Genomic DNA, 12,327 nt, shown 5'->3' with positions numbered 1-12,327 from the left:
GATGCAGCAGCCTTTGTGAATGTGGGCTGCTTGCCCTGCGTGGGAATTGCAATTATGCGATTTGTGGGGTGGTACAAGGGTCATAACTTCCCAGGCAGATTATAAGTTACTTTTTCCAAGGCTGTAACTTCAAACCATTATTAAAAGAACAGTCGTACGTCGAGGACTACCTGATGTTGTGAACCCACAATATATACTTATTGTGTAAGTGTTCCGTTCAAGAAAGTGTGTGGAGAAGGGAGCAGCTGGTCCTTATCCTCTAAGAATAAGTGGCTTATAATATTTGATTTCTGTAGCAGGGGCAGTTCCAGCCTGCCAGCCTCACTTCGGATGATCTGGAGAACCTGTACCTGGCCGAGCCAGATGGAAGCATCCAGTTTGAAGCCGGCTCTCAGAAATACCTGCTGAGCTTTAAAAGTAAGGAATCCCACTTCCACGGGTCTCTTCGAAATATCCTTCAGTCTGGTTCCCCCTGAGACGATCCTGACATTAAGCGGGAACTGTCTTTGTCAGCTGGCTACGCGCAGAAGACTTTTACAGTTGCTGCTCTGCTCTCAAATTCCCGTTGAATAAGAGGAGCGATTGAGTTTTGAGCCAGCAGCTGTAATTGGCTTAGTGCCTCCTGGGGCACCCGTGTTTTCCAGCGGTTTCGTTGGCCAAGTGGGAAGAGGCAGAATGACTGCCCGTTGGGTTTTTTGTTTTTCCCAGACTAAAATCACTCCTCTTGGGGGGAGATGAAATGGGGACCTTAATCCTCCGTAACATTTAGGGTACCCACTTCTCTCCCCGTCATCTGCCCCTCTAAAAAGAAGAAAGTCCTGCAGGCCAAAAATGGGAGTTTTAAAGTTTCTGCAGGGCTCAGGTTGCCCCCCCCCCCCCCGGCTTTTGAGAAGAGGAGTGAGGAATTCAGATCTGATCTGGATGAGCCTCGCCCCATTCTTTCTGCATCTTTTCTCTAGGCATAGTTGGTGACCTTGGGGTGGTTTTTTTCTTTTTTTAATCTAAAACCTTTCTACCTTCTTTCTGAAGATATGACCCAGAGAAATTTGAACTATCCTACCAAACGGGAGGTCCGAAGACGTCCCAAGTTTGTTTCCTCTGAAGATGTCAAGACAAAGAAAGGGTAAAGTAGGGGTGTACTGAGGAGGGGACCCATGCTTCAATTTGCTTTGTTCCTTCTTTTCCTAATTTCTTGAAAAGGGGCTATGTCCTGCTACAGACTTTTTTTTTTACCATTTTGGAGAGATCGAGGGTAAAGGAGCTTCCTCTCCTTGACCTACTGCCCAGTAGACTGGCTTGGCTTGTCTGCATTGAGGCTGACCAGTCTGGGCCCACAGAGATCTCCTCCCAAGGAGAGGTGTGTGTGTGGGGGGGGGGGCTGAATCATTCTAGACTTCAGTATCAGACGATGGCTTGCTTAAGCCCTCAAATTTTTGGACATCATAACTTCAGAGAAACAGAACTTTATTTCAGTCGTTGACTAATAAAAATATAATCAATAAAATGAACAACATAAAACTATCCCAAACAACAAGAATTACAAGCCACCGTTAGTGGGCGAAGCTTATAAATAATGTAGGAAAATTTTGCTACGTTTAGAGAAATACATTTATCTTCATTATTTAACGGATAAATAATTTCCTGAATTATTTAAATAAAACTGCCCCAGAAATTGAGGTATAAAAGAGGGGTAATGAATTGGGGACAAATGTCCCTGTAGAAAGTGGGCCCGTGTCACAAGGGCAATATCAGGTTTCTTACGGCTTTTTGCTATATTCCCTTCCAGGCAGCTGTGGGGAGAACATTAAAATTCTGCTAAAAATATGGCTGTATTTCAGGATTGCAATACAATACAAATATGAGACTGGTTCACGCAGTCCCATATTCGGTTATTTGCAATTATGAGAGAAAGCAGCCATTTGCCTTTAACTTTCTGTATCTAACATCATTTGCTTTAATATTTCTCAGACGGCATCAACGGTTCCCTTCTCAAAGGAACAGCTAAGGAAGTCCTGTCTGGGACCTTCAGGGGTGGGGATACAAAGTTCCAAAAACCAGGATATAATTCTAGACAACCGTGATGACACACACAACATGATTTCATTGTGCAAGTGATGCAGATAATGTAGCCGCATCAGTTGGTGATTTGCATCATTTGCATGCATTGTGGCTGTGATGTCATCATGGCTTGCACACACATCCGTTTAATAGGGGTGTTTTTTTTGTTTCTGACAAAAGTTCCTGGACTCTTCATTTTTGTTAGCGTAGCTTCTATACCTGAAGCAACAGCAGAGGGCAGAAAATCACCTGTTGCTAATGGCAAAAAGACCTAAAATGGGTATAAAAAGTCTCCACACACTGTTAAAATGCCATGTTTTCCAGATGTAAAAAAAAAATGGACCAAGATATATTACTTCAAATTCTTTACCTTTAACATACAAGGTGTACAAATTCAACTGAAAAACAGACTGAATTTCTTTTTTTTGGGGGGGGGGAATAGGATATATATTTTTTTACATCTTAAAAACCAGGCATTTTAACAGGAGCGTGAAGTCTTTTTACGTCCACCGAAAGAAAAAAGATACGGCAACCGTCTCTTGTGCCAAAGTATTTGAATCGCTTGAGGTATCTCTAAAATAAAAAAGGTTCAGGAAGGGCCCACAAACGATGTGTAGTTGGGGGGGGGAAAACAAATAATGTAAAAAGCAGTTGAAATTAGGCATTATTACCCTATCAGTGGATTGTTCTGAAATTAAAGAACATCTGTTCCAAACAGAGGTGGTCCTTCACTTATGGCCACAAGTGGAACAGAATTTTGGTCGCTAAGTGTGAGGGTGGTGACCTTGCTGTGACCTTCAGGATGAGAAATCGCCCAGTTCCATTTTGATGGCTGATTATCATAAAAACTCTTGAGCTGCTATTCAGCGTGTGCAATATATACAGTTAAAACAAAACCCGAACTTTGTCTTGACAAGCCGTAATATAACCAGATTTACTTAGGATTGAAGAGCTGTGGTGGTGCACTGGTTAGAATGCAGTATTATTGCAGGCTGATTCTGCCCACTGCCAGGAGTTCGATCCTCAGCCTTCCATCCTTCCGGGATTGGTAAAATGAGGACCCAGATTGTTGGGGGGCAACAGGCTGACTGTAAACCGCTTAGAGGGGGCTGTGAAGTACTATGAAGCGGTATATAAGTCGAGGTCATTGGTGGCGAACCTATGGCACGGGTGCCAGAGGCGGCACTCAGAGCCCTCCCTGTGGGCACCCGCACCATGCCTCAGAAGTGGCAACTGTCCCTCTTCAACCAGCCACCCCCCCACAGGTGTCCCTCCCCACGAGCGACATTGAGGTAACCACAGCCACCTTGGCCACACCCATCCAATCTTCCATGACCACTACAGCCACACCCACCCAGTAGGCCACACCCACCTGGCACCCAGCGATAAATAAGTGGGTTTTGGGTTGCAGCTTGGGCACTCGGTCTCTAAAAGGTTCGCCATCACTGGTCTAGGTGCCAAGTGCCATCTGGTAAGATTGTTGTCTTTGTTTACCGAAATTGGATGCCGCCCAGCCCGAATTTCATTCTTCCGGTTGGGAGAGAACTCTTTGAAGCTCTTTGCAAAGCTGGAGACCTGAAGGAGGGGCAGGGAAGAGTGGAGAACCTGAATGGGTAGGAAGGGAGGAGCCTCTTGCTGTGGGGGTCAGAAGGGACCCTCTTGGGGCAGGATGCTTGTCGACCAAGGGAGGAAACCATCTCCGGCCAACTACGGCACAGGCAGTCCTTGACTTACGGCTATAACCGAGCCCAAAATTTCTGCTTCTGAGTGAGACATTTGTTAGGCTGAGTTTCGCCCCATTTTACCATCTTCCTTGCCACAGTTTTTGCCTTTGCCTTTGCCTTTGCCTTTGCCTTTGCCACTGCAGTTGTTAAGAGAGTAACACGGTCGTTCAGTAAACCTGTCTTCTCCGTTGACTTTGCTTGTCAGATGGTCGCAAAAGGGGGATCACGTGACCCCCCCGGTACCCAGCAACTGTCATAAATATGAGCCTGTTGCCCAGCGCAGGAATTTTGATCACGTGACCACAGGGATGCTGCAACGGTCGTAAGTGTGAAAAATGGTCATAAGTCACTTCGTTCCAGTACTGTGGTAACTTTGAACACTCACTAAATGAACTGTTGTAAGCCGAGGACTATCCCCTAGGCCAGGGTTAGGCAACCTTGGCTCTTTTATGACTGGTGGACTTCAACTCCCAGAATTCCTGAGCCAGCCACGCTGAGGGGAAAGGGAGAGGTTTCCAAGCTGAGCCAGGCTGGCTGAGGAATTCTGGGAGTTGAAGTCCACCAGTCATAAAAGAGCCAAGGTTGCCTAGCACTGTTCTAGGAAAAAGGACCAAAGTCTCCCATTATCAGCCATCTGGCCTCACTTTTAATGATGAATAGCCAGCCTGAAGACTGTTTTTTTTAATTGTTCCACTTGCTTTTCCCAGAGTGGTGGTTCTTGTTGGAACTAGATGGAACAGATTAACCATCGTCCCTCACAATTTTTCTCTTGCTTGTACCCAGACACACAGCAACGACAACTCCTGCACCCACACCCTCTCCCGTGGTAGCTCCAGTGTATCCTCCAAACTGGGATCTTACAGCCTTACCTGCTATTGGATACAAGGTAATAGATTTCTCAATGTTGTTTTTATCTCTTCCATGTATGTTTCTTACTGCCACGTCCCCTATTTTATAGAAACTATATATTGCAGCGCGATGCAGTACTCCAGAAAGGTTTTTACCAGAATAAAATCTAACATTCTAGGTGAAGTTTTGAAAAATAGTACATAAGTGTCTGAAAAGCATATTTCCTCTTTAGGCTTGCATTAAAATATCCAGTCGTACGTTAGAATGTGTAAGTTTGAATTGTAAAATAAGTTATTTCCCTCAAGGCCTGCTACAGGGCTGATTGGTGGAAGTTCTGGGGAAGACGAGGTGCTTATTTTTAGCTTCGTTCCTCCTGTGGTCTCTTGTGGTTTCCATAAAAAGCCAAAACACGAGAAGGAGAAGAGAGTACAACCTGAGGAGAAAATATGATATATTGCCATTGCTCACCGTGGGGTGCAGATGCTCCGTAGTCTTTCAAACCCCAATGTGAACCCAAATTTATAGGATTCCAAGTCTTCCAGTTTGGGAATTTAAATTAGAGAGATCGTTTTCTTTCTTTCTGGAGTCACGACAAAGAATGTCTTCAGCACCTTGTAATATTCTTGTTTTTAGCCCATTGAACTCAACAAAGGCTCTCCGGAGTTCATGAAAATTGAGAATCTCTTTCATGTGACGATGAAAAACAATAAAATTCGCAAAATAGAACGAATTCAGAACCCGTCTCTTTGGCAAGTCTACCAATGGTTTGTATTTTATTTTATTACATCATTGCTGTCAATGTCTCAAGAAGTCAGGCGTATTACCTCCATTACCCAGGGCATATCAGTCAACTCTCAAAATTAATTAGATGCGTATCTTTAATTTTTATACCTCTAGAGCAGTGTTTCTGAAGCTGGGCCACTTTCAAATGGGTGAACATCAAGTCCCCGAATTCCCTAGCTAGATGCTATCTTCCGTGGGAGTTGAAGCCCACACTTCTCAAAAGTGGGCCAGCTTGAGAAACATGGCCCTATAGACAGCAACGTTTCTCAGTAAACAAAGCCTGCAATATGCGTGCTTCAGCGCTGCGCCACCAGGCCCCCCTAGCGCACATTCACCCGGGGAAAAGAGGAGGGCTCTGAAGAAAGAGGCAGCTGTTTTCGCTTGCTTGTGTACAGTAGCTCATTCTCTGATGGAAAGTGATTCTCGTCAGAAATGGGGTCTTGCTTCAACCTTCTTTCTATCGCCCCAGAAAACATGCCCTCTTAAGTGCCCTCTTTTCTCCGTGGCGCTGAGCCGAGAGAGCTGTCCCCTCTGGAGGAACGTAGTTGCCTTCGGCCTCCGCGGTGGTAGAGCAGCGTACATCTTTCCTTCCGTCTAGGCAAAAGGAGCAGATGAAGAAGAAGAAGGGAGGGCAGAAAATTGACGAAAGGCTCCTCTTCCATGGGACAAGCCCTTCCGTGCTGAAAGCCATCTGCACGGACAACTTTGACTGGAGAATCTGTGGCACAAACGGGACCGTTTACGGGAAAGGTAAGTCCTGGAGCAGCTGGGAACCAAAGCAGGAAGGAACGCTGTTCCCAGGAAGGAAGGTGCATTTTCTATTCCCCCACTAGGGGGCAGCGTTTGGCTGACTTTGGAGCTTAGGAAGGAGATCTGGTTGGTACTTGAACTATGAGAAATGTTAGGGCAGTGGCCTCGTTTGGAGAGTAGGGGACAAAAAAAATGAAGAAAAGTTGCCAAGGAAACAACAGAGATGTCTCTAAAGCAGGGGTCTTCAAACGTGGCCCTTTTATGACGCTGGCTGAGGAATTCTGGGAGTTGAAGTCCACAAGTCATAAAAGGGCCACGTTTGAAGACCCCTGCCCTAAAGTCAGTAGGAACCACTGAAGACTTTTCCCACTGCTTTTGTCTATGCTGTGATTTGTGACCGAGATATTTTCCATCTAAGAAAGGATGAGTTGTTCTCTGAGCTTGGCTGGCGAGGCTATCCAGGACGGGTGGTGTGTTGCTGTTGTCTTCTTCCCTTGTGACTTTTGTTCCTCTGGCAACAAAGGGCAGAGGAGGGCAAGAGAAGAAGAAAACAACACACCAGCCTTCCTGGTTATTTTTATCAGCAGAGGAAATAATGGCGAAGGCAGGTCTGTCGAAAAAACAACACACACTAATCAAGTGTTCTGTTATCAAAGCAACAACCCAGCTGCCCTAAGAGGAGCTGTGTGACAACAACATTCAGAGAAGCAGAAGCACACTGCATCAACCCAGAATATCAGAAAAAAGGAAACAGGTTATCTACACAACGTCTTCTAGCGAAGCCAGGCAACTTCATCAAAAAGTGCATGACTTCTCAGCCCACCACAGCACAGTCAACACAAGTTATGTCAAATAATGTGTCAGAAATAACAAACAGACTGTTGCAATCACACAGCATCCTGGTGGCACACAAAGCAACTAAAGCCCTCCAAAACATCATAAGTAAAGAAAAAAGATCCAGTAGCCCAAAAAGAAAAAAAAACAGAAGAAATCTGCAACACAACAATGTAAGGACTATAATAGCCACTGAGATTAACATCGCATCCCTATTTCCAATTAGCAGTCAGAAGACACGACAAAAACTTAAATCTCGCAACACAGGGACAAATTTAGCCACAAATTCAACCTGGAAACTCCACGTCCTCGACCGAGCGAAGTCCAAAAATACTAGGGAATTCCTAGAAGCTTGGTGCTCAGACAAATTATCTATTAATATAGAAATAAACAAAATTTACATACCATTCAAAAGAGGCAGTAAAAAAGCTAAGAAGGAAACAAAAGAGTAGAAGGGGGTCCCTCCAGCCACCCACATAAGGCGGGATTAACACCAGACAACCAATCAAGCATAAAAAAAACCTAATTAAGGAATTATTAAGGAGATGACCACACCCCCAGTGGGCAGGCAAACTACTATGTATGAACAGGGAGCAACTCACTGGCACTGATAATGTTAGCTAGTTGGGTACTTAAAGGTGGTTACACCCGCCAGGTATCTTAGTTGGAGTCAGTAAACCACTGGAAAGCATTCTCGCTCGCCCGGTGCCATGCGTTTCCATCGGCCGTCCTGTACGGCAAGTACAAGAAGACGCCGCTGTCTGAAAGACTCTGCTCCTGCGGCTCAGGAGAGGTGGAGACCATTGGACATCTACTCCTTCGACGCTCCTCCTACAAGCCAGTCGGGAAAACCGTCTCCTGCCCATAATTGACAGCTATCCTGGTCGTTTGGGAAGTCTTTTATCTCCAGGGGCTGCTTAAGGACGCGCAGGCAGAGATCCCGGCGCAGGTGGCCAGATTCTGCGCAGCAGCATTGGGAATTCGCCAGGAACATAAATAATCCTTTTAGATATGTTTAATTGATTTTATTACTTGTTTTTATCCAGCATTAGACTATACTCAATGTATTTTTATTGCCAGGTCAGTATGATTCAGTTTTTCTGAAGCTGGCTAGTTTTACTGTCTGTAGACCTTGGTCACCCGTTGATTGCATCATGAACTGTAATATATTGCAGTGTCTTCTTGTGTTGGTTCTACTTAGTTTTATTTGAAGGTTTGATTTATGCGTTGGCCTCTGGCTGTAATAATAAATTGATTGTTTAGCTAGCTGGGTAGTGAAACATCTGCAAGCAGACAGCCCAGCTCAGAGGGCACCGAGGACCCCACAGTTTAACTGGGCTGCCTCTATCCCCTTCTACAAGAAACGGTTCTTTTTACATATTATCTCCCTGTGGGAGTTGGGTAGTTCAGGGAACGGAGTTACATACTGCCTGGTCTTCCCTGCAATACAGGTAGTCCTCGACTTAGCACGGTTCATGTAGTGACCGTTCAAAAGTCTGAAAAAGGTGACTTAGAACCGATGGACAGAATAGAAGTTACAAGAATTCTAGCAAGTGGGTGATTTTCATTTTGGAACCAAAGTTTAGTGATGTACATTGGTGTGATTGGTTGCACGCCCCCAAGTCGTCGTTGGCTTTTATTTTATTTGTTTTTATTTTGTTATTTATTAAATTTCTGTGCCACCCATCTCCCCTACAAGGTGACTCTTAGCAACCACATAGATTGATTTTCTCTGCCGTGCTTCTAACCTGGTCCTTCAGCTTTTCCAGTGGCTTCCCCATCACCTCTGCAACCAAGTCCATCTCCTTCCACCTTTCCCATCATTAGGGCCTTCTCCTTTGTGACCATACAGCCTGGTCATTTGTGCCTAGGTGGCTGGGTTATCATCCATTTAGGAATGAACATTGGTTGTAAGCCGAGTTGCAAAAATTATTTGTACTTGTGTTGAAGATCGGAAGTCGCTTTTTCATCCATTTTTCTCTTATTTCCTTCCTGTTTTTTCTTTTCCAACAAATTTTATTCCTTCTGTTCTTCATTTTTCTTTCTTTTTAGTTTATGTTAGATTTTACTCTTGTAATTAAAATTTTTACTGAAATTATATCACTTCTCCCCCGGAGATGAAGCTCTTCAGACAATCATCTTAGTTTGGTCTTGTGATGAAGGTCCCAGACTAGAATTTGAAAGTCTTGAGTTCTAACTGGCAGGGGTCTTAGGGACAGTCCCTCTTTCAAGACCCCATCCGCTTCAGGGGGTGCCTGTGGTGGGGCAGGAGGAGGAGGAGGAAGGAGTATTAGGTATGTTTGCTGCCTTGAGTTATTTCCAAGAATAATAAAGGCAGGATGTGAAGAAAAAAAAATGAAAATCTTGAAATCCACAACATCCGTTCTTGAGTTTTCAGTTGAAGTGTGGGATTCACTCACGCGGCCTTCTTTCGAAATTGTAAGCTCCGCAACCTCCCAGCAACTCAGTGGAAGCGATGAGTAGGGTTAAAAGTTCTCCGTCAGCGGGAACACATAGGCTAGCTAGGAGCAAAGCCCAGCCATGTACTGTGTGTGGGAAGGAAGGTTAGTTAGATTGGACCAGGCGTCTTCAAACTTGGCCCTTTTATGACTTGTGGACTTCAATTGGCTGAGGAATTCTGGGAGTTGAAGTCCACAAGTCATAAAAAGGCCAAGTTTGAAGAGCCGTGGGTTAGACTCAAGGAACTCTCCTGTCTGTGGGATGCATTTTAAATGTCTTTTTTCCCCCCTGTGCTGCCTTCAAGGAAGCTACTTTGCTAGAGATGCCAGCTATTCTGACAATTACTGCCAGGCGAAGGACGAGGAGAAGGTGATGTTCGTAGCGCAAGTCCTCGTAGGAGAATTTGCTGTGGGGCACCCGATGTACACTCGCCCTCCAGCGAAACTGACCGGCACGCTTGACACCTACGACAGCTGTGTGGATCATACAGTAAACCCATCTGTCTTCGTCATTTTTGAGAAGCATCAGGCTTATCCTGCATATCTTATCTTTTACAGCGAAGAAAAGAAATGCATTTTATCTTAAAAAAATGGCTTTATGTTCTCATAATCTTAGCAGTTTAAATGCATATGGCCCTTCTTCTCAAATCGATCCGATTTTATGGAAGCGTTCAGATGAGTATGCAAAGTTGAATCGCTATTGTTGATGGATAGAAACCCTACTCTACTTTTATCACACAGATGTTTTAAGAATACGGAAAATTTGTAAAGATTAGGGTTTTTTAATCGATTTTTACTAATCTCGTTTCTTAGTAAACAAGTTTTTGTTTCTCTTCAGCCTTTAGCTTTTAATATATCATGTTTATTATGGATGGGTGTTTAATCCATCAGTAAGGTTGGACAAACTATATTTATACTCTTGTCCTCCTAGACGGATGCAAATTGTTAATACTGAAGACATACAGTGAGTGATTATCAAAAGAAACTCGTTTGCTCCGCGTACAAGTGAAAGTTCGCGTCAGCTGTAAGATCCAGTGGTTTGAAAATAATACCTGTGGTTCTGAGTCCGTGATTAAAGTTCTTCGTTTTCTATTTCAGCTAACACAATCATGATTCCATGCACACCATCCTCCCCCTCCTGTTTTCTCTTAAATGATTTGATGTAATACTTCCTGGCTTCCAGCTTCAGCAGCTTCATATTTTCAGTTTAGCAAGTGTGTGATCCTCACTTTTTCATTTTACGCAAGATTAGTATTACATTTCCTTGTTTTTCATATTTACGTAACAATTATACAATTGGGAAAATGCGACGCTGGTTGTTTTTGCAGGTTGGCTTGAAAAGCATCATTGTGGGACCAGGGTTGGCATTAAGCCCAGGAATAAAAGTTAACCTCGATATCAAGAAACATCTAGTTGTGTCTTATAAAGAAAATCTCTGTTGCTCTGTAAAGATAATCCTTGACTTAGGACGCTTTGTTCAGTGGCTGCTCAAACGTACAGCGTTCCTGAGCAAAGAGACTTAAGAGCCAGATCTGAAGTTTAAAGCTGCTGCAGTGCCACTCACCTGACCGGGATTTGGGGACTGGCAGCCCACACCCAATTACGACTATAGGGGCACTTTAACTCCCCACCACCACACACACACCGGCCTCTCTCCCCCCCCCCAAATTTATCTGCCCTTTGGCCCCCTGCTGCCCGGCACTCCAGCACCCTAGCTTCGCCATCTGGCACCCACCGCCAATGCAGGGAGCCGGGCCTGGCTGCTGCGCTGGGCTTTGGCTGCAGAAAGGAAAAAGCCAGAAGCCAGCCTAAACCAGATCACGCCGCACCAGGCGCTGGGCATGGGGGTTTTCCTTTCCCACGCCTGGCAGCTGGGCTTCGCTTGGGTGGGTAGTCGCTTAACGACCACAACCGGGGGGGGGGGAGCCAGGATTGCTGCCATAAGTCGGTGTGGTCACATTACTTGGCAACAGACGTTCCTGCTCCTGTTGTCATAAGTTGAGGATTGCTGTAGTGTTTTTTGTACTTCGATATTTGTACCTCCCTGCTAATACGCTTCATGAATAAAACGTTAATTTTAGCATGCGGTTGTCTTTTTTTATGTTCCTCATCTGTAAATTGTGTACGTCTGGGCAATTTGCAGATGATACAACGGCTGTGGGCCTGATTGGAGGTGGGGAGGAGTCCGCCTAATAGACGGGAGGTTGATCAACTGGCCCTGTGGTGCAGCTGGGACAGTCTGGAGATAAGCAGGCTTAAAACTAGAGACGCGAGAATTTTAGGAGGAACTTTAAAATCACTTCTTAGACCAGGGGTAGGCAACCTCAGCTCTTTTATGACTCCTGGACTTCAACTTCCAGAATTCCTGAATCGGTTATGCTGACTTAGGAATTCTGGGAGTTGAAGTCCATGAGTCATAAAAGAGCCGAGGTTGCCTACCCCTGTCTTAGACCATATTCAACAGGGCAGTATCAGCAGCAGAGCCCTTCAAATTTGGGGCTTCTATAATCTCCAAAGACTTGAAATGGACAGCTCACATTAGAACCATCATTAAGAAGGCACAATGAAGAATTTTCTTCCCGCAGAAAGTTCAGACTGTCCCAGAAACTGCTGATACGGTTCTACAGAGGAATTGTTGAGCCTGTCCTTTGTACGTCTACAACTGTTCTGGCACAGCAACCAAACGGGGCAGGTCCAGACTCCAGCGGATAGTTAGGACTGCAACCAGCCTGCCTTCCACTGAGGAAGGACCTGTATATTGTGCAGGTCAGAAGGAGGGCTGAGAAAATGTCTGCAGACCCCTCACCTCCTGGACACGAAACGCTTTCAACTCCTCCCCTGGGGATGGCCTTGCAAGCCAAAACAACTAG

The 12,327-nt window shown here is 45.0% G+C and overlaps 1 protein-coding gene across 6 annotated transcripts in view; it reads left to right on the top strand.

The window, feature by feature from the left end:
* The window catches only part of LOC308669603 (protein mono-ADP-ribosyltransferase PARP12-like), a 28,526-nt gene extending 16,989 nt beyond the window's left edge, over positions 1 to 11,537 (top strand). For 2 of the 6 annotated variants that reach the window (XM_081330390.1, XM_081330391.1), the window contains exons 8-14: positions 297 to 417; positions 1,030 to 1,123; positions 3,988 to 4,104; positions 4,566 to 4,668; positions 5,265 to 5,395; positions 6,013 to 6,164; positions 9,763 to 11,537. In XM_081330390.1, coding sequence (XP_081186516.1) covers positions 297 to 417; positions 1,030 to 1,123; positions 3,988 to 4,104; positions 4,566 to 4,668; positions 5,265 to 5,395; positions 6,013 to 6,164; positions 9,763 to 10,043 — 999 coding nt within the window. In that variant the 3' untranslated portion in view covers positions 10,044 to 11,537. Of the gene's footprint in view, positions 1 to 296; positions 418 to 1,029; positions 1,124 to 3,987; positions 4,105 to 4,565; positions 4,669 to 5,264; positions 5,396 to 5,883; positions 6,165 to 9,762 lie in introns of those variants that run through there. The other 4 variants (XM_081330392.1, XM_081330393.1, XM_081330394.1 and 1 more) reach the window with 4 other exon arrangements.
* The last annotated feature ends 790 nt before the right edge of the window (positions 11,538 to 12,327 follow it).

The sequence above is a fragment of the Vipera berus genome (genome assembly GCF_964194415.1).
Source record: "Vipera berus genome assembly, chromosome: 6".
Classification (NCBI taxonomy): Eukaryota; Metazoa; Chordata; class Lepidosauria; order Squamata; family Viperidae; genus Vipera; species Vipera berus.
This window is presented reverse-complemented; position numbering and strand designations above follow the sequence as displayed.